A 22,475-nucleotide genomic window follows, 5' to 3' on the forward strand; every position below is an offset into this window, starting at 1 on the left:
TTATTTTAAAATAATATTTTGTGTCAAATTATTGACACAGTATTGTTCTAACAAAGATGTTTTTTGGTACATGTAAGAAGCAGGATAATGTACAGTGAGCTAGTCACTATTGTGAAATAAATCCTCAAGACCCATGTGCAGTTCTGCATCATCCTGTCAGGATTTATTTAAGGCCCCTACACATGATCAGCTGTAAAAGGGATAATGGAAAGGTAAGGGATAATGGACAGTAAGCAGGTCGTTAGGATGATGCAGGACCCAGACAGGAAGGGGAGGGGTCTTAAATCATCCTGAAGGGATGTCATTTTGCCTCCATTACATATTTGTCACAAGTGTTTGATAAGCACATTTGAACCATGATTGCCAAAAAAGTGTCTATAAACCAGTTGATATTGGAATTTTTTACCTCACTAATATCAGCATTTACCCTTAAAAACCCAGTACTGGTTGGGCTCTACTTAGTATCTCAAAATAATGAGATCCCTTCTTAAAATAATGACTTACTAATGGCTTACTTACTATCAAAATAATGAGTTAATCTCAAAATAATAATTATTTTGATAAAGTTTCTCATTATAATGACTTGCAGGATCTTTTTGTTTTATCACACTGACAGAAATGGGCTTAGTAGTAGTGGCAAGCAACCAGAATAGATAATCTACTCAAGTGGCTACTGTATTCAATCAAATTTAGAGGTAATCTAATTGTACTAATTTCCTTTTACTTTACACTTCTATCTCATTCTGCCACTAGATGCATGTCATGTGAAGAATATTGTACTTTATAGGTTTGTTACCTAGCTGCATTTATCTGACAGCTCCAGTTACCTCTTACTTTTCAGATAACATTTTTACATAATAATTAACTAGTGAAACATAATGATCAACAAATATAATTGTCATTAATTGAATCAGCTATCTATCCACTAAATACTAAAAGTAAATGAAGTAAGCCAAAGTTAACTTTATATCAACCAGCTACAACAGTAAAATGCTACTTAGCAACTGATCCGTCAGTATTATCAGTATAATAATATATTTACATTAGTGCTGCACAAATAATTGAAATATTCTCACAATATGGCCAGGTGCAACATCCAGATAGCAGAAGCTGAGCTTATTTTTTTTTCTTTTTAAAAAAAAGAAAAATGTGTTACTCAGATCCTGCTTCCCTCACTCATCACAGAGAGACATCCAGCTCAGCTTCTGCACCAAAACAGTTTGTTCCACCCTTCAAAAAAGACTGACAGAGTTCCAATAACCAAACTCAAGGCCCAGAGTGTCAGAAGATATCTGGCACTGGCAGCCAGATCAACAGAGAGTTGTTGACTTCTTTGAGACAGGTGAGATTTGCTCTTTTATATTCATTATTTATTGCTCGTGGGTAGAGCTGCACAATCAGTTTAACTATTATCAAAACTACAAGTGCAATATCCAATTTGCAAAAGCCATATTTTGTTGATGAAGGTAAAATGTGTGACAAAACAGCATTATTATAAAGTATTGCAGTGTTGCAGAGAAGACCTGGCCTGCAAATCTTGTGGTCCAGATGTAAGAAAACATGTTTGTTTGGTACAAGCAAACATTGGTAACACAACACCTGTTTTTACCCTAGTATTTCATATCAATATGGCTGCTGTACAAAATGTCTTCTTCCATCACTGTCTATGGTTCTAGTTTGTGTCTAATGTTTCTCTGTAGGCTACAGTAATAGCTACTAGCTAATAGCTATTTAATCGTGCACTACTTTATACCTGAGATGCATTGTAAGAGCAATCATTTGCAATTACCTGCCAGAATAGCAAATCAGGGGAAGTGAGAGCTGTAAGTTTAATGTGTCAGTTCACTGTTGGCAGTCCATTAAATGTTAACCCCATGACCGCTCGCCTGACTGTAGTCTTACATAAATTCTGACAAAAAAAAAAAAAGAATCACGTTTCTTCTGGGTGTGTCAGTCCAGCTACAAGTGTGTTCAGTTGTTCTATCAAGATATACTGCTGCTCTGACTAGACAGTACTTTTTCTCTGTCTGTCGTTATGTCCAGCTTCTCTTGAACAGATATTTTTTACAGCAGCCTCTTTGGCATGAAATAGTAGGGTAAATTCATGTGTTACCAATTTTACTTATTAAGGTCCCGTTTCCATTCAGGTGAAACAGAGTCGAGCCGCTGCTGCTGTGCATGTTGGCTCTGTTATATGTGTATGTATGTATGTAATTTAAATCCTGTTATATTATACAACTGTGGAATTGAAAAAAACGCAGTAACCAGTAATTTGCACAGACAGGTCAAAGTAAGTAAAGTAAGAAAGTGTTTGTAGATTCTGCTCTTTCTAATCTAACAATTGGTGAATGAGGCCCGTTAGTAACACCTATGTTTGCCCTGCTGTTTCAGGAAACTGATCAGATTAAGAAAATGATTGTTCGTTGCAGCCCTGCTGCTTATTTTTAAGTCAAGAGTTGCAGTAGTTCTTCCACCAAGTGTTGCAATTTCATTTTCTTTTTTTTTAATATTCATAAAATTGGGGTGAGTGACGTGCTTTTGGTGGCTGCCTAATTTGAGTCTAGCCTGCAATTTTTCCTGTCACTCTTTTAGACATGAACATTTTTTAAGGTTTAAACCGCTTTCAACCTAATTGATATTTGTGTCAAGTAAAATGACACTATTTAGGTGAGCTGTTATGAATAGAGCCTTGTGTTGCTGATAATTGACTTTTTAATTGTTGATAATTAACAGGTATAACTTAATTTTCTCCTCTCTGTTTGCATGATTAAAAGGCAGTGAATATCTCCTCCTATGGGGAAAAAAAATAGCATTGTGACCATAGATTCAGGAAGCACCTTCATTTCTATCTGGTTGTCATGGAGGGAAGAGACATTTAACAATGTTATGTTAATTTCTGACAAAGTTTTGGAATGAATCACTCGTTTCTTTGGCGTGTGTATATGGGTGCGTGCCATGTGGGGGCTCAGCGTTTCTTAGATATGAGTGGTGGGGGTCACAAAGGGGCCAATGACCGAGCAGAAAATTGCAGGAAAGTAATTTAGATAGGAGATTTGGAGATTCAGAAACGCCTATGATTGAATGCTGACTGTTTATAATGCGTCAAATGTTAAAATAACTAATACTAATACTTTGTACTTTTAATTAAAGGAGCAATATGTAGCACCTTTGAGCCCAAAAATGGCGACTGCAATCCAAGTTGGAGACGCAGACAGTAGATTTGATTAGGTTGAATCTCTATTTAACATATGATCTGTGGTTGAAGGGAGTCATTTCCCCATTCCAGGTAGCATGTAAACACAGACGTGAAGGTATCGCGAGAGACCTGCTTCAGGTGTGTGCACGCGGATCAGGTCTGAAGGGCCATAGTTGACATTTATGCTAAAAAACATGGTGTAAATGGCGCTTTTTTGGGTCAAATTTTAATGTTGCGGTTTACGGACACTTGGATTACCCCACACGAGCAGTATGGAGACATTTTGTTGGGGTTTTTTTTTTGCATTTTAAAAGTAGTCACCATTCACTTCAATTGCACTGAATTTAGCTGCAACGCTGTTTTCCACTGAAGCTCCGGGAGTGTTTTGTCAACTGGAGATCTTCACCCATCCTCACATCAGCACAGGGGTGAGTAGATATCAAGTGAAATTTCATTTTTGGGTGAACTATCTCTTTAAGCTCTGATGGCATATCATGGGTCATTTTACAATTTAAAACCATAAATATATTACAGATTTCTCCTTTAAGTATTTTTCTTAACAGCAGTAGTTTTACTTCTAATTGAGTATTTTTTTATTTTAACAGTACTTGTACTTGAGCGCAGATTTTACCACTGGTAAACGTTTTCACTGTACTTTTGTCTCATGTTTCCTCGTCAAGAGGACAACATAAGTAAAAACTGGCTCACCTTACCCTTCTCTCCCCTAACGGCACCTTCAACTTAATGTCTCCTTATGTTATTGATGGATGTCTCGCCTGAAACAAGTAATTAACCATGTTCCTGTGTGTTTGTCTCGGTCCACAGTTGTAGTAATGAGTTGGCTGCTTGCATCACCGTGCGCTGGTGACGTGTGGCGTCTGGGAGCTGTCCCAGGAATCATGGTGCTGAAGCTGCAGCACCGATTCAGCAGCCAATGATCACAGGAGAATCCGGGGCTACGGATGCTTTCACCCAGAGCAGGACAGTCCGACAATCGCGTTGGATTTTAACGGAGGGGATTTAACACCCGTCGGCTTGTTCCTCGGACATGGAAATTCGGTAATTGGGGGGATGTAAGCTTCGCACAGACTTGTCAGCGACCTGCAGTCTGGCTGGAGAGATGTGTGAAAGAAAAATCCTGAAACTGTGAGTCGTATAGAAATCGGGGTAGCTCGCCAGGTAAGACAGATTTCGCTTTCTCCCCCCCCCCCCCCCCCCCCCCCCCACCTCTCCTCCTACTAACATGGCACGCCATCGATTGACTTGATTTGCTTTGAGAGCCCGTACAAGACGTCGACAGTAAATGTGAGCTCTGCTGGTTTAAAACGTGTCTTTACGGTATTGTTTGAATATTTGAATGTTAAGATTGAGCGCTGACATTTTGTTTTGTAGTCAGTCCATTGTAGCAAAGGCAGATCTGATTCTTGGTTTGTGCACTCGTCGTGAATCTGGAGGGAGAAGCCTGTCGAGATAGTTTATGTTGTACAGAGCAGGCTGACTATTAAGGCCATGAAATGACAGTGGACACTGAGTGAACGGGCCATAGCCTTATTACTTGAATGCATATTCCCATCAATCTAACATTTGACTTTCCTCTTTTAGCTGTTCCATTTATTGAACTTAATGGCTTCAGACACTTGTTTGCATCGATGGGATTTATTTGCCTTTTGGATTTACATTCTCGCGGGAAGACAATAAAAGACTTTCAATTAGAAAATACGGATATAGAAAACTAAAAGGCTGCTTTAAAGCCCAACAAACGCCCCCCCTCTATCCCATCTCACGACATATGAAGAAGTGTTTGCTCATGACGGGGACACATACAGTACATGCTGTCTTCTCCCAGCACCTTTGCACGGTGCTGCTGTGAGTTCCTGGCCGGAGACAGTGTTGATGCTGCGCAGCCAGGGCATGCTGAAGAGCCGCTGTTGCGTCCTGCTCGGTGACCTGAGGGTGCTCCTGCTCGGGCCACCGGCACCGCCGACACCGCTCCCTGCGCTGACCCCCATGAGCGGCCAAACTACGGAAAGCCATGAGACAGGCGTCACCGTCCCCGACAACAACAACACGTTAACGCGGGGCCACCAGCACGCGGGGGACCGGGTGGCCCCGTCTGCGGCGGGAGCCACCGGGCCACCGGGCGGAGAGCGGCAGGGCTGGGTTGATGCTGCAGAGCTGTCGGCGGCCCTGCGCGGCTGCAGCAGCTCCTCTGATGACTGCTCAAAGGGCAAACTGGAGGAGAGGTTCTCCCTCACCAGCTACACGGAGAGTGGCTTCAGGACGCCTGTGTGCAGGATCTGCTTCCAGGGACCAGAACACGTAAGTCCTGGAAAAAATGTTCCCATGATTGTTAAAATAAGACGAGGGAAGTTTCCATTTAATGAATTAATTAATCACTCTCTCACACCTTCTTTCTGAGGGCTCAGATATGTGTGAAATCTGTTGCTGTTATACAGGGCTGCAACTAACGATCCTTATGTCATTATTAATCTGTTGATAATTTTCTCGATTAATTGATTAGTTGTTTGGTTCATAAATGTCAGAAAAGGTTGATCACTGTTTTGTCCACAAGCCAAAGATATTCAGTTTACTGTCATAGAGGAGTAAAGAAACCAGAAAATAGTCACATTTGAGAAGCCAGAATAAGAGGATTTGGTCTGCTGGTTAATTTAATAGTTGATTAGTAATCGGCTCTAGTGTTATATTTTGTTGAAATGAAAAACCCCCAACTATCTGCTCTCCCAGGAGGTTAACTCTAGATCAGAGAAGGTGTTGAATCTGTTGGTGATATATAGAGCTGCAATTTATGATTACTATCCTTATTTCATTATTAATCTCTTGATTATTTTCTCGATAAATTGACTAGTTGTTTAGTCCAGAAAATATCAGAAAATGTTGATCACTGTTTTCCAAAGCTTAAGATGACATCTTGTTTGGTCCACAAGCCAAAGATATTCTGTTTACTGTCATAGGTAAGTAAAGAAACCAGAAAATAATCACATTTGAGAAAATGAAACCAGTGAATTTTGACTTTTAGTGTTTTTTTAATGACTTAAAATGATTAATTGATTATCAAAATGGTTGAAATATCCCACCTGTCTGCTCTCCAAGGAGCAAAGATTAACTTTAGACCAGACCAGACCAGATTGTTGCAAAAAATGACTGAAAATGATTAATTGATTGTCACATTAGTTGCAGATTAATTTAATAGTCGATTAGTAATTGATTAATCGTTGCAGCTTCACTGTACTAGCTGCTACTAGCTCTCGTCTCCAAGGACCACAGGCTAACTCTGGACCACACTAGGTGATGGGAATGTTGCACACTTAGATTAATCAATTAGTGATTTAGTCCATAAAATGTCCGAAAATGTTGATCACTGTTTTCCAAAGCCGATGCTGACGTCTTTAAATGTCTTGCTTTGTCCAAAACCCAAAGATATTCATTTTGCTGTCACAAAGGGGTAAAGAAACCAAAAAATATTCACATTTGAGAAGCTGAAAAAAGATCTTTTTTATCGATTAATCATTGCAGCTAGGGGTGTGCCATATCATATTGTTCACAATATATTATCATCACAATATTACGGTGGAGGACTTAGTTCCAAAATAGGAAGTGACTTCAGTATTTTGGAAGTGGTTACAAAAGGTAATACACCAAACTAATTTCACCACCTGAAACAGAAGCACCCAGTTGAGTATGAGGAGAGCCAATAATCCAGTTAGGAGAACTCAACAGCTATTGTGAGTTCTAAACCAAAAATATTTTTCAGTATTTTGTCACATGGCTAAGAATATCGTTGCGTCTGAACACCCTAAAATATTGTGATATTATTTTAGGGCCTTATTGCCCACCCCCACCCAGCTGCAGCTGTAGTGTTCTATTTAGTTGGAATGAAAACTCTCAACTATCTACTCTCCAAGGAGTATGGGTTAACGCTGATGGGGTGATGGGAATGTTGCACATTTAGGTCCAGAAATCATCTCTTCCTAGCAGAGCCTGTGTTACATACAGGCTTTCTGTTATATGAAGAAATCTGTGGTCAGAACCCAATCCCAGTTGCTTATTAGGGCATCCATGCAGCTGGAGAGCCCTCTGAGCAGGGATCCCACTGCATCCTGCACTCATCCCTTTGTGTGGCTTGAAAAGACAGCCATAGCTTGCAGTGGGAGGATAATGAAAGACCTTGTCCCCATGGTTGACAAGTGTGGAGGATACACAGAGATGCAGTAACAACTCATTATAGCCAAACACTGCGAATTCATATCGAAGCATTACATGCATGAAAAAAAATCAAATAATACCTCTCACTCTGCTGCTCACAAGCACCACCTGGTAACAGCAAAAAAATAATAATAACAGAACAGACGGGAAGAGCCTTCAAGTTAATCACACTGCGTGCCTCCGTCTTTGGGGCCATATTGATGATAATGTCACACTACATCAATCAGGAGAGGAAAAATCTGAAAGAAGATGGCTAAGGTGTGCTGCAATAAATAATTTTAAATTATAACACAGAAGCTGGCACTTAGCAATTTGCGGACACATTAGTTACACTGTTTGACAGAGCCTTTGAGACCACGTTGACGAATATGTCACACCTCAGCAATTAGTAATGGAGGCAGGGAGGCTATAAAAAAATGTGAAGCGAGATAACTGAGGTGTAGAACATACCTTTTTTATCTGGCAGTCTGTACTCACGGTTGCTTTTTCTAGCACCCAAGCAGCAGATTTACTGTATCATTTCATGGTCATTGCACTGTGTATGGCCTATAATCTCTCTATGTTTCATCAACTAATTACTCCAACAGCAATTCTGTGCATCATTCCACCTCTGAGCACAGACTTTGTAATTATTACTGACATGGGGTCTAGTTATGAGATTGGCAGACAAGGCCTCATCCTTGTTTTTTCACAAACTCCACAGATAGTCAGCACACTTTGCAGTGCATACAAAATACCGCCTTCAAAGTTTGCAGTATTTCCCAGGGCCTGCTCCAACTCATCTCATCGACGCTTCCTTGAGACATTGCAGCTAGTCAATAGCGCTTGATTTCATGCCGTCTTATCATTATGCAAGTTCTTATCTATCACCGGCCTTCCTCTCCCTGTCATCTCTGCTGTTGGTTTGGGTGAAGTCCAGATATGGATCTGTTGAGGTGTAAATGGGAACAAGGAGAATGAGGCTCCATTTGAAAGGAGAGAGATGAGTGGACTGTCTGTGTGTCACTGTGTGATACAGGCAGTGGGGACATTAGTTATCCTCTGTTCTCCCTTTGCCTCCAGGATGTCACATAGACCAAGGCAGCCAGTATCTGATCTGACAATCCACCTCCAAAACACTTCCATCCCCAAGGCTGAGATACTCAAGACAGAGTAAAGAGAGGAGCAAGAGACATTGCTTTCCTCAAGCGTCCCACTAGAACGGGGGCCTTGAGTGTCTGGCAGAAGCAACCATTGAAAAATGATTGTACTCTGATTTAATATGACACCAAACGATGTAATAAGTCTGTGTAATCGAATTCATGTCGGTGTTTTTGGTGCCACTTTCTTTGAGGTGCCCTTTCTGATTCACAACCAAAGTCCTGTTGTTTTTTGGAATTGGGTTCATCTTTCTTTCCAAATCTGTTTTAATACAACATCTAATATAATACTCACATGTCCATTTAAAGTTATTGGTTACTGTAATTATTCCTCTTCTCCATACTGGCCATTAAGTTATCCTTTAAGAAGTCTTTATGGCCAATGAAGTGGATATTTTCACACACTTATGGTACAAAGAAACACAGATATCCTTCCTTAGTCCAGCCTACTACGCTCCAATATCAGTTAAGCAAGCTTAGTACCCGGCGGAGCCTTGGTCAAGTTTCTCCTTTCCTGTTTCATGCTCTTAGATATGCTATGTGCTAGGCTCATCTATGTTAAAAAGAAAAACAAATTTTGAAGAGGGTTAATAAATGTTGCTGGGTGACCTGTAAATTGGACATATACATTACATAGTCACATCTTAAGTTAGCTAATGTTAGCAAAACACTAGCTAAGTAGCTAGCTGATGATTGATGTAAGTTAGCTAGCTATTATTTTGCTAACATTAGCCATCGGATTTAACAAACTAGCTAACAACTGATGTAGATTAGCTACCAAGTTAGAGTTTTGCTTCAAAACAGATCAAGGCAAGGTGGTAAACACAACTGCACAGATTCAGTGGGCGATATATCTAGGAACTAAACCTGGAAGCTAGAAAACTCTTTAGGTTTACGCGCTAGGCGAGCAATTCTCATTGGTCTGAGTCGGCACCATCTTTGCATGCTGTATCTATGTCTCCCATCAACATCTTTGAGCCATATTTAAATGTATTTTTTCTTTTCAACATAGACATAGCACATAGCAGAGGCTATATAAGTACAGGAGACCGAGGTTCCACCGGGTGCCAAGATTGCTCAACTGTTATTGGAGCACAGAGCAAAAAAGCGGCAAGACAAGGGTCAATTTCATACTAAAAGTCTGTAACTTTGGATAATATCCACTTGATAGCACAGAACAAATACTGTGAATTTTGTCCACCACCGCTAACATTTGATTTACACAACAAAGGGATCTCCTCAGGGCCTATATGGACAGGAGGGGGCATTACAGAAACCTATAACTCTTTCTTTATATATGGATGTGAGACTTTTGTATTGAGATAGATTGCTTCTGTTGGAGTCAAAGTACATTCCCAGACACATACACATTGTACAGTATAATGAACAGCTGAGCCAATGCCAGATGAAATTACAAATTCAAGAGCCTTTTACCTCTCTACCTCCAGTTATTCATGTATTTTTCTTTATCTGGATAACTTCAGACATATCCATTATTGGTTCTATTTAGCTAAAGGTCAGGCAGAAGCTTTACAGGGGGTTCTGGTGTGCTTACGTCTCGTTTGCTTTATTCAGACTTGGACTTTCACACTTGATCGTGACCTGGTCCCTCAAAGAATAAGAAATTTCTCTGTAAAAATCACCCCCTCAGAACATAAAGAGATTTTCAGGAAATCGTGTACTGTACAAAGTTATATAAAAAAAAGGTTATTTGAAAAGTAATGCAAAAAAAAGTCAGTGGAAAGTGTCCGTGTGTGGAATCCTCTCCTGACATGTCATGCACTATTACATTGAAGTGCCCTTTGGGGCTGATGCTTCTACTGTCCTGTCCTCACTTCAGCTGCATGTTGAGAATATGTGAGTCCCTGCTGCTTAGAAAAAAATGTCGGCTTTCCCTCCTAAATCATAACACAGATAATGCACTTGCACAGTGTGTTTGTCTGAGGCACAATGAGAAGCCTGGAGGGGTCAAGTTAGCATCATTTTTTCTATATGGCCCCACAGTGCAAAGGCACTATGCTCTCTGTATTCCATCATAGCATGGCTCCTCTGCCATTTGCTGGAAATGGGATATAAACAAGTTACATAAGCACATGAAATTTTTTGGCCCAGCTGAAGCCTATAGACAGCAGCTGTTAATTCATAAACTTAAATGATAAACTCTGGTTGTTCTTTTACTCAATTACTTTTAAAGGGCCATTAACTGTCACTGTGGGCCTAATGGTTCCTGTAAAATAAGCAATGACTGGAACGTCCCCCAGCAAATATTTTATTAGCAGTCATAGCAGATAAATAAATTTGAAATTATATGACCTTCAATTTAATTTTCTCTGTGATTGTACAGTCCATCTAACATGTTGGTTGTGGTTAAAATGCGCGCATGAAGCTGTTTTTCAGATGACTGCAGCATTGCAGGTTCTTATCAAAGAAAAGCTTGTGGCCTGAATGTCATTGCCTATTGTAAAAATCGCTTTTATTAAGTTTCTGCAGGAGCTAGTTTATTATACCACAGTTTCCCTCCGCCTAGAGTTAATGGAGTTCACTTGCATTGATTTCAGACTCTTAAGAAATGTGAATAGCCATCTCTAATTTAGTTTCATGTCTTTGTATACATTGGGAGTTTATCCATTTCTGAAAGGAGAAAATTAGGTGCACCGAGGTGATTTTAGGAAAATGTAGTACAGAGAAATGGAATAACACAGCCAAGGCTTTCATACTTATCATCTTTTTAATACATTGTTCTCTTGTGTTTTTTTCAATGATCATTGCTGTTTGATCAACAAAAGGACATTTAGTTATCACGTTCTGTATGCGTGGGCTGTAATGCCACATTTGTTATCAGTCTCTCTTGCTCTCTCTCCAGCCTCAGTTGTACTGGAGTGATCTAGGTTTCAGCTCTTGGCTGCAATCAGGCCAGTCACAGTGAGCGGTCTGAGTCCCACTGGACACGGCAGAAGTGTTCTGGTGCTCCTGCCAATACACTCCCACCCTGGCCATCTGTGGATGGGCCTTTTCTCCTCTAACTCCCTGCGCTTCTCTCCCTTCTCCTCGACCAGGGTGCTGCTCCGTCTGTCAGAGATGTCGGCACAATGATGGCGTGGGGAAGTGATTTAGAGGCTCGCCGCATTTTGCATCTCTTCCTGCAATCTCTGTGCCATGCTCATGGCAGACAGGGACAGGGAGTATTTAACATTGAATTAAAAATGCCTCAACTTATAAAATGAATGCCTCAGCTTAGAGAGGTGGAGAGCTTTCTTGCAGCAGAAGGGGTTGGCTAATTTATTTTTTCATTCACTACAGGCTTTTTGTTCAGTCCCATTAGGATTAAAACACATCTATACAAGAAGGTCCTGCTTTGAATTTTATAGATCCAAGTTTCTTTAACTGTAGGTCAGGAGCTAAAAAGGGTAGCAGGCTTACATCTTTTGGGTCATTTTCTATATCCAATATGACAAGACTAGTAATATATTTTAATGAGCTTGGGGCCCAGGGCAAGAGATTATAAATCTCTCATTTGTTCCTCGGGCTGAATACAGCTTAAGAATAACGGCTGGTTAAGAATATGGCTGAGCACATATTGCTGTTAAGTGAAAAGCTTTTGATGCCAAATTGGGTGAATATCATATTTTCACTTTGGCTGTTGGGTTTCGGAGTCTTCTATGGGCTTTGATTTTTATTAAAGTCTGTCAACCCCCACCAGATAAGCTCTAAAAAACACATGTTGGTGAAGTTAAAAATAAAGCTGCACTTTCACCTGACAGCAGCTCCTTTTCAGTAATGCTCTGCTAAATATTAACATGGTTCAAGAGTTCACATGTCTACTATCGCTGACCACGGAAAACCTCTTCATGAGCTAATTGACATAATTGTTTTGCTCAAGTGCCTTTCAAAAGCAAACCTTTTATTCCAACAACCTTTGAGGTTAAACGCACAATACAAGCTCAGTGAAATCAATCAAATGTAGTGGTCACCAGGCCAACGTAGAGGACTTGTAATGGCCTCACTTATACTGGCATCCTGACTGACGGACCGACAGGCATTTCAGAAATGTCATTTCAAAATGACCAGTATGACCAGTAACCTTCCACAGTAACTATACCAAATACGGAGCTTGTTTAATTTTGACCAGTTAATACTAGATAAATGCAAGACAACCACATACAAATTTTTAGGTTTTACATTTTCCTGTATCTGACATCATATGCCAAAAACTATAATAATATTTGTGTCTTAATTGCTGATGTTGACAAGCTGACAAACCCTCCTGTGTCAGTAACCCCTGAACTTCTATCCACTAAGTCATGCAGTGAATTTCCCTCCTTCTACACTGGCAAAGTTCAATAAAATTAGACAAAGCTGTCAGTACCTCCAGATCAAGTGTGAGTTCTGTATTGCGTCTGCTTCAAATTATTCAATTAGCATGACACAATTTGATTTGTGCAACATCTACAATCCCCCTCCTTCTGTCTTGATATTCTCTCTACAGGCCTTTTCAAAAGTGTTTTTAACTGCATGGCATCAGATCTTCTGCAAATCATCAACACTTCTCTACTCTCAGACTATTCCCCACAGGCCCTGAATACGGCAGTAATAAAGCCACTCGTAAAAAAGAGCAATCTAGACACCTCACTAATGAACAGCTATAGGCTCATATCAAACCTCACATTTTAAGTAAAATCCTTGAAAAGACTGTTTTTGGGTTTTTTTTTCAACAACTGAATACCTTCCTGGCCCTCAACAATTATTTTGATGTTTTCCAGTCAGGATTTCGACTGTGCCACAGCACCAGAGGGTTCTTCTCTTGTTAAGTGGAAAAGTTTCACTCTTGTTGTTATTGCTGTATATCTCAATGTTGTCATGGTCAGCTTTCTGACACCGTCCTAAACTGGTTTAAATCGTGTTCAGAGGACAGGGAATTCTTTATGTTAATTGCTAATTACACAAAAATGACATGTGGACTTCCCCAAGGCTCCATTCTCGTGACTTTCCAGTTCAACATCAAGATGCCTTCACTACCTCAGAGCATTACAAACAACATAATATTGTATTACAGTTGACCATCTCTAAGTCCTGTAACTGTCTCCTTCCTTGCCTCCTGTACTTAGCTATGCTATGTGCTAAGCTTGGAATCTCAGTACAGTCATGGACTCAGATCTAAATTTCAGTAGCTACATTAAAACAATTACAAAATGAGCCTACTCTCACCAAAAGAATATGTAAAGAACGTAGAGGGCTTTCAGCAGAATTTATAAAAACTCTGTCCATGTGTTTGTCTTCAGTAGGCTCGACTACTGTCTTTACAGGTCTCCCAAAAAGGTCAATCAGACAGCTGCAGCTGATTCAGATCAACGCTGCAAGAGTTCTCGCTAAGAACAAGAGAATGAATCATATCAGTCCAGTTTCCACATCTTTACTTTGACTTCCTGTTTGTCAAATAATTGATTTTAAAATACTCCTGTCGATTTATAAATCACTGGATGTTATTAACTGTTCAGACTTCTCAGATGGTCTGGGACAGGTCTGCTTACTGTCCCCAGAGTCAAAATTAAACACTGTGGAGCAGCTTTAAGTCTTCATGCTCCATATATCTGGAACAAACTCCCAGAAAAACTGAGATAAGCTCCAACCATCGGTTCTTTTAAATCAGGGCTTAAGAATTTACTGCCACTCCATTTTATTAAGTTAAACTTGGGATGACTTATTCATATCTTGAGCTGCACTGTAGCTGCACTGTCATTTTTATTCTCCTGTTTTTATCAGTTTTATTCTGTTTTAGCTTATTTTTATCTACCAATTTACCTTACTCTTTTAAATCCTATATAAATGTGTCTTTTTATATTACCTTGTGATTCTTCTGCTTGCTGCTTTTATGTCTTATGTAAGCACTTTGGATTGCCTTGTTGTTGAAAGGTGCTATAATAAATAATACAAGTAAACTTGACTTGCCTTTATTAAAGATCAGGTGAAGCAGTGGAGGAAGGAAGAGTAAAGGAGAAAATTAAGCATTTCTTCTGTGTCTTTATTTGGTCTGAGTAACCATGTTTGCATCCATAAAAGAATATTTATGTATGTATGACAGCTGCAGCAGCAGTGTATCCTCAGCACAGTATTTTTCAGCTTTGTTGGGTTTTGCTCTTTGACAGAAGCTTCATTGACTAATCCTCCACTTTTCAGCGGTGCTAGTAATCAAGCATTTTGCCTGTCAACTAGGTGTGAGGCAAAGCTTTCATTTCACACCTGAACTGGTGTTCTGTTGTAATATGACTGTGCAGAGTACACAGCGCTGTGTGTGTTTGTGTGCATGCTTGCCTGACCGTGGATGCAAAGCTCTTAGGAAATCAATAAGCCGACAAAAAGAACTACAAAATAAATAGAAATGTATGTATAATGTAAACTGCAGGATATTGGATGCAAAAAGGTTATCTACAGGGGTAAATAGGATGAGAAAGCAAAGGATTGCCAGCCGGTCAGTGATTGCTATAAGGAGGTTTTTTCCTCTGAATCACAAACAATTCCTGAGGCTGCTCTTAAGCTTGAGTCCAGTATTATGATGCAGAACATTTCAGTAATTGTCTTGTTGTTGTGGTCTGCCATTTTTCAGTCTGGTTCTACTGAAAAATACATTCACTCAGTATGCATCAGCACAGGACTTTATTTTTCTTTATTTACACAGGTATGCTGCAGGTAGCAAGGTTCATGTTTCTCCAGCAGCAGCAGCAACAGCACAGATTGCTGGAACAAGATGTCCACTGAAATTAAAAATCTGGAGGGAAAAAAATGTATATTTATGAATTTAAATTAACTGAATCATGAGAAACTCTCCTGAGTTGCTGGTATTGACTGACTCTGCCTTTTTCCCGCAGGGGGAGCTCCTGAGCCCATGTCGGTGCAGTGGGTCAGTACGCTGCACCCACCAGCCCTGCCTCATCAAATGGATCAGTGAAAGAGGCTCCTGGGCCTGTGAGCTCTGCTACTACAAATATCAGGTCATTGCCATCAGCACCAAGAACCCGCTACAGGTGAGCCGGGGGTGTAAAGGAAGGCACTGAAAATATTATTAACAAACATTAAGTTGGAGAAGTGTTTGTAGTACTTCGTGGAGTAAAGAGGGTGCAACAATTGTCTGATAAAAATCTTAAAACACTGAGTGCTAAAATGTCTGTTTTGCCACGTCATTCAGAGAATTGCTCGGTTTTGTGGGGATAGGGGTAGATAGCCCCGGGCCCTTCTCCTCAGGGACTAATTTGGATGCATTTTGGATAAAGACAGCATTTTCAGGAATCACACTGTCCTTACTGCAGCTCTAGTTATGCTCTGATCATAAAGTGAGGAATTCAACCAAAAATGAAAGTTTCTGAATTAAACAAGGCTTATTTCCCTCTGATCTCCAGAACAGAAAGATTGCAGAAGCAACTTTTTGCTCAGTTTTAGGGTTGTTTGCGAGTGGACAGATTTCTTTGAAGTCTTCACTTGTGCCTCCTTTTTTTGGGGTGAACAAAAATTATGTTTCCCCTGCCCATGTCCTCTCCCTGCCCTGCCTCCCAGCATTCCCTGAAGTCTGATGCTTTTGTTTTGGTGGAATAGTTTAGACTCTGATTATCAGCCCGATTAACTTATAATATGAATGTTTTAATTCATGCTTTTTAATCAACGATTGTACTGATGAATGTTTTAATTCATGCTCTTTAATCAGCAATTGTACCCGTTGATTGCATCTTTCCCTTCTTGGTACATCTCTTTATTATTTATTTGTTCTCATTCTTGTTCCACAAAGTGTGTTCTGAGTATTCAGTGAAGTTGAAAGAGAAATGAGAATGAAATACAAAGAGCTAAGCTGCACTGTGGTCTGTGTCTTCCTGCAGTGGCAGGCCATCTCCCTGACAGTGATAGAGAAAGTGCAGATTGCAGCAGCCATCCTGGGCTCCCTGTTCTTGATGGCCAGTATCTCCTGGCTGGTGTGGTCGTCCTTCAGCCCGTCAGCCCGCTGGCAGCGACAAGATCTGCTTTTCCAGATCTGCTACGGCATGTACGGCTTCATGGATGTCGTCTGTATCGGTGAGGGGTTAGATTTCACATTAGTTTGTAATGCTGTGTATTTAATTTGATTCTCATTATTCCTGTTGGAATGAGTGTGTGCATTTAAAGACAGAATTATATTGAGTGTGTCCAGTTTGGAAAAAAAAAGACTAGATAACGCTCCCATGAACATTTATTTATATCACACCATGTGACATTTTGGCTGCAAACCCTTTAGACAATCCAGATACACCTTTCAAATACCTATCCAAGAGGTCACCTGACAGGTCAGGTTATTATAAAATGGTAAACCAAGAAAAGGATGGAAAAAATGAATACATAAAATGGTGACCACAGTAAATAGTCCAATAAATAAAATGAGTCCTGTAAATATAATTCATATTAATAATAATAATTTACAATAACCTTAACTTTTCTTCCTGGGGTTTAGGAGGGAGATGGCAGAGGGTGAGAGGGAGTGTTTGTATCAATTAGTTTTAGTGGAAGTCTAAAAATGTTTTATATAAGGTGTACTGCAGACATAAATCTTAAATTTACCAAATGTCTTCCATGTCATTTATTTATTTGGCAAATAAAATCTCCTATGACTCACCTGTTGGTCACGATCCAATCTCTGGGAATGACTGTTCTGAACCACTTAAATGTACCATAATAAAATCAGCAGAGGGAAAACCGTCATGCCATTTTGGTAAATTGATAAGAAAAAAAACCTCACAGATTCAGCACATTAGTAACAGAAGAAAAACATATAATTCATAGTGAAAATACACATGATGTGTAGTGATGTGCACAGTGTGTGCAGTTTGGTCACATTATTTCACATACATTCCGCAACAGACAAACATAATGTTGAAGAGTCAATAATTACATTGTCTGGCTGTGCACAAATGATTGTGAATGCCATGAACAGTTTAATCTCTTATCAATACAAATACAAATCTATACCAAATAGTTGACTTCTTCATATCAGTATTAGTGTTAGAGTCATGTTAATTTGTATTGCCACTTTTATTAATATTTTTGTAATATTCACTTAGTTACAATTATTGTTAAAATGATGAAACACTCAAAGCTTACTCTGTTAATAAAAGACAGAACATCACATTTTTGCACTAGCTGAAGTGGTTTTCACAGCGTATATTAAAATGCCTTCCTCTCTGTGATAAAAGCTGCAGCACCCAAGTCAGGCAAACTTTGAAGACCTTGTGTGCGCTGATATAACACAAGAGGAACTGAAGCATTTTTAACCATCTTCTGGATTTGTGTGGGTGTTCAAATTTAAAACTCGTAGCATCCGCTTTAAGCCTGCTGTCCTCTCTGTGGAGCCCGGGGGCCCGCCTATTTTGGATGAGTGTGTGATGGCATCTCACATTAAGAAAACTCTAACTGCCACTGCGGCAGACAGCGGGATGAGTGGAAGAGGAGATTGATTGTCTCCGGTTTGGTGGCGAGGATTGAGTGTGGAGTCATTAACTCTGCACTTTACAGAGATTAACTTGTCACCTGGCAGACATTAAAGAGCAAAGACCTGACTTTCACTTATCCACAAAGTTAGAAAGGGAACGAAACAGACGTGATGTAGAGGAGAGACAGGATTTCATGAATAAACTCTCTAAATATAGAAGAGGTTGGGAATTATTTAATGTCGATATTTGGCAGACTGCTATCACTGTAGTTGTTTCAATATTTTAGCTGCAACTTCTTATATCAGAGAACAATATAGTACTAAGACTAGCTGTAAGATGAGTACAGCTTTTATATACAGCTCTGTGTACTGGCTTTAGTGATGAAGACAGTACAGACAGTGTTAATCAACCTGTCCTAAGTCCCGCCCCTTTTAACTCTGTGCTATAATGAAAGTTGGTACCTCGATCAACTCTCTCCTGTCCTGTTTCTTATACTTAGATATGCTGGCTGCTCAGCTTGTATATGCTGAAAAGAATTTTGAAGATGGTTTAAAGATGTTGCTAGGGAACCTGAAAAAGCTGCATATATTCACATCTTAAATTAGCTAATGTTAGCAAAATGCAATCTAACAAGTCATCTAATATACATCAGCCATTAGCTTGCTAGTTTGCTAGTGTTTTGCTAACATTAGCTAACTTAGGACGTGACACTAAATGTCACTTTTACAATAAAAGAAGAAAGTTGACCGAGGTAGTAAGTTTGCTCAACTGTTATTGGAGCGTAGAACAAAAAGAGGCGGGACTTAGGAAGGTTCAATTTTTACAGAAAGTTTTTATTTAGTTTAAGTCTTATTTGGTCACTGAAAATTGTGGTTTGTTAAGGTCCCATTTTAGTCGTTTGTTTGTTTTGTTCTAGTCAGTGGAAGTCAGGTATAGTCTTAATTTTAGTCAGTGTTTTAGTCTCAGTTTTAGTCAGTGTTTTAGTTTCAGTTTTAGTCAGTATTTTGTCTTATTTTAGTCAATGTTTTAGTCTTATTTTAGTCAGTTTTCATCTTATTTTAGTCAATGTTTTAGTCTTATTTTAGTCAATGTTTTAGTCTTATTTTAGTCGATGTTTTCATCTTATTTTAGTCAATGTTTTAGTCTTATTTTAGTCAGTGTTTTAGTTATAATTGTAGTCACTGTTTTATTTTTAGTCGACGCTTTAGTCATAATTTTCTCAGACAATGTCATAATGCTGTAATGTATTTTGACTGAAGGATTTTTCTACTGGCTGTAAAAATTCCAAAGAGAAATGAGCATACCTTGAACTGATGTGTTTAGTCATCTACGCTGAGAACGTGTTACTGACACATTCTGTCACATCATATAGGCTCAAAATTTATATATTAGTCATTACTGGTGCGTCATTATTGGCTGTCAGACACTGATAATGTTTATTACTTGATAAAGCAGACGCTTTATATATGACTGAGGTCTTCTCCTAAATTCACCATCATGTTTTACTCTGTTGGACTCTGTTTAAGTAGATCAGCAGTAAAATGTGTAAACTGCATTGTCACGGTTTTGGCAGACGAGCATTATCTGGAAACATCACGTTCTCTGGAGTTGAAATTAATACTGAATTATGTTAAATTTTCACCAAATGAGTTGGTGTCTGTTTATGAGTCGTAAGAAATCTTAAATGATCTTTCAGAAGAAGTAGATGTTTACTGTGAGCTCAGCTCTCTTAAATGTAAGTTTAATATGTTAATGAAGCTCGGCAACACGCATAGTACTTTGAGACACACTAACATAACATCTAGTCCTAAAAGGGAATTAACAATGGGCCTCATACAAGAACCACTGATACGAACAGATTTGTTCTTAAGTGGTTTGTACAAGTGATGTAGGAGAACCTGTTGCATTCAACAATTTTTCTCATATTATGAATTTTCTTACAGATACAAACACAGTCTGAGTGGTCCAGACTTGTCGCAGGGTCATGTGCAGTTAGTCTGCTGTTATCCGAACTGAAGTTTTTCACTAATTACTGTATACTTCATTAGTCTGAGAACATTTTGGGTTTGAAAAATAAATTACCCTTCATTATTATGTTGACATTATCCTGTTTGACTGCATATGAAATTATAATATAATTCTAAATTTACACATAAAGCCCATTATCATCAATTTATTAATGTATTATTACCTCTTGTCAGGGGTGTTGGCCGTATATCTTCACATGCAGGTTTATGTGGTCTCTGTCCAGTGGAACATCCTCTCTTATTCTGTCCTCTGTCTCCCTGATGGAAACTTCCCCTTGATCCCCTTGTCATTGATCGCTCGCTGTGGCAAGGCTTTTTTTTTTCTTTGAAGTCAATTTCATATCGAGACATTTCTTCTTTATTTCAGTGACAGTCCTACCCTCAGGTAACACTGCATTAACAGCACTCGTTTTTTCCCGTTTCTTTGTTTTAGCAGGTCCCTTAATTCCACTGCTGACACTGTTAAAATTATAGACTTTGGTTCATGGATCTCTGAAAGCAAGACTTAAATCTCCAAACTCATAATGGTTCTTTTTTTTTGGCTCTGATGTCATTTTCATGAATGAACACTTGCTGACATATATAGCGTTACATGGTATTATTGGGCCGTTAATTATGCTAATTCACAAGTCTCATGCACGTGCACTCAGATATTGCATGTTCATATGAGCCCTTCATACAAACATGCAAGCAAAGAAAAGTTGCAGTGAGTCGTATGCAAGTTGGAATAAAGCAGGAGAAAATTTTTATTTAGATTATTTTATTTTTTACATTATATTTCGTGGTTATAAAAGTCTCCACAGAGGCCTCCAAAATCAACAAACTATTAAAGTGACTGCCTGCCTTCTGCCTGCCAAACTCAATTAACATATTGCTCCATTTAACCGTTGTAAACATCTACTCCCTCTAAAAGATTAATAATGATTTCTTACGACTCACAAACAGACACTTAGTCATTCAGCAAACATTCAGCATTAATTTGAACTCTAATTAACGTGCAAATTACAGACCAGAATATAAATTTCAAAGTAAGACATCGCGGCTGTTGCACTGTTGTCAGAGAAGCTAGTATTTCAAATTAGCATGTTTCCTTAACCTCTGATGATGTATCATGGTCATATTACGATTTATTACATTAAATATATCACAGATTCCTCCTTTAAGTTCACTAAAAAACATCCCATTCATACAGTCTCTCTCCCTGCATGACTTTAATATGGAAGAAAATGCAGCAAAATCTTGGGGTCCAAGCATCTCCTGTTGCAGATTGATTTCAATTTTCCAGATACTGAGTTCAATGAACACGAATCAATAAGCAATTTTAAACTGTGATAAGATGTTATCGAACAACCCCAGAGAACAGATGCATCACTTTTGCTAACCTTAATCCAAAAGTGGTGAGTATTGCTGTGTCGTAAGTTGTGCCATGTCTACAATTTTTCTAAGAAATGAAGATCTTATCTCGGGGTTATGGTGCGATACTGTAAAGATGAGTTGTTTTGTTCTGCTGCTCCCTCAGCTAATACCTTCTGCAGGCTTGAGCACTGTGAATCCACCACTGCAGAGTTATATATCACTTTGTGGTGTCATTAAGACTGCTGCCAGACAGTGACATTGTCTAATTGATGCTCTGATCTCCACAGCGTTAATTGTCCACGAGGGACCTTCTGTGTTTCGGATCTTCCACCGCTGGCAGGCCGTGAACCAGCAGTGGAAGGTCCTGAACTATGACAAGTCTATGGACAGCGACGACCTGAAGAACGCCGCTGTGGACAGGACTCTGTCTCAGCCCAGCCCGGGCTATCAGACTGGGGTAGGAGTGTCCACCTCCACCTCCTCGCTGATGGTAGTCGCCTCCACAGCCGCCGGCTCCACTTCTACAACTGTGGTGACGGCTGCGGGAGGACTGGGAACACACGTAGACCCCAACAGCGGCAGCACAGTGCCAGACCAACACTGTCCCTACAACATCCTCCACCTCCTCAGCCACCTGAGGCAGCCGGAGGCCCGCAGCCAACCCAGCAATAGCACACGAGAGCTGGTCATGAGAGTCACTACAGTCTGAGGAGTCAGTTGAGGCCTTATCTCACATGGAGGTGAAAGATTTATGAACCAGCTGACAGTTGAAAAAAAAAGTCTTATCTTAACTGCACTGGATTAATACCATGTTGTTGTTTGTTTCAAAATGCATCTCTGATGTCCTTACATGGATTGAATAAAAGTCAAAGTTGTTTGATTTGCAGAATTGGTTGGAAAATAGTTATTTTGGATACTTGGGGTAGGGCTGCACAATATTTACCTTGCAAGGCAGCTGAATGCGCAAGAGCGAAAATCCATCTTGCCAGGCTTCAAGCTATCCATTTGTGTTGTTACCAAAAGTGCCGCAGCCAATCAGTATCCAAGGACGGACTACTGGCAGCAATGGGTGTGGTTTTATTTATAACAA

The 22,475-nt window shown here is 39.6% G+C and overlaps 1 protein-coding gene across 3 annotated transcripts; it reads left to right on the forward strand.

The window, feature by feature from the left end:
• Positions 1-135: 135 nt before the first annotated feature.
• LOC146323067 (E3 ubiquitin-protein ligase MARCHF4-like) lies at positions 136-22,274 on the forward strand. 3 transcript variants are annotated; one of them, XM_084725284.1, is made up of 7 exons: positions 136-1,342; positions 3,569-3,624; positions 4,022-4,375; positions 4,799-5,515; positions 15,423-15,578; positions 16,422-16,614; positions 21,673-22,274. In XM_084725284.1, exons 4-7 carry the CDS (start codon positions 5,090-5,092, stop codon positions 22,092-22,094), a joined length of 1,197 nt encoding a protein of 398 aa, XP_084581410.1. In that variant the 5' UTR covers positions 136-1,342; positions 3,569-3,624; positions 4,022-4,375; positions 4,799-5,089; the 3' UTR covers positions 22,095-22,274. The 3 variants fall into 3 exon arrangements, with proteins under 3 accessions (XP_084581410.1, XP_084581411.1, XP_084581409.1); XM_084725283.1 differs by lacking the exon at positions 136-1,342 and having other exon boundaries at positions 3,495-3,624; XM_084725285.1 differs by lacking the exons at positions 3,569-3,624; positions 4,022-4,375.
• The last annotated feature ends 201 nt before the right edge of the window (positions 22,275-22,475 follow it).

The sequence above is a fragment of the Lutjanus erythropterus genome, chromosome 8 (genome assembly GCF_056507025.1).
Source record: "Lutjanus erythropterus isolate fLutEry1 chromosome 8, fLutEry1.hap2, whole genome shotgun sequence".
Classification (NCBI taxonomy): Eukaryota; Metazoa; Chordata; class Actinopteri; order Lutjaniformes; family Lutjanidae; genus Lutjanus; species Lutjanus erythropterus.

What these genes read in the sequence shown, in the direction of transcription:
- LOC146323067 (XM_084725284.1), top strand. Translation starts at nt 5,090, where the DNA reads ATGCTGCGCAGCCAGGGCATGCTGAAGAGCCGCTGTTGCGTCCTGCTC. An exon ending in GCTTCCAGGGACCAGAACAC is followed by an intron (nt 5,516 to 15,422) that starts GTAAGTCCTGGA and finishes TTTTTCCCGCAG; the next exon opens with GGGGAGCTCCTGAGCCCATG. An exon ending in CATGGATGTCGTCTGTATCG is followed by an intron (nt 16,615 to 21,672) that starts GTGAGGGGTTAG and finishes TGATCTCCACAG; the next exon opens with CGTTAATTGTCCACGAGGGA.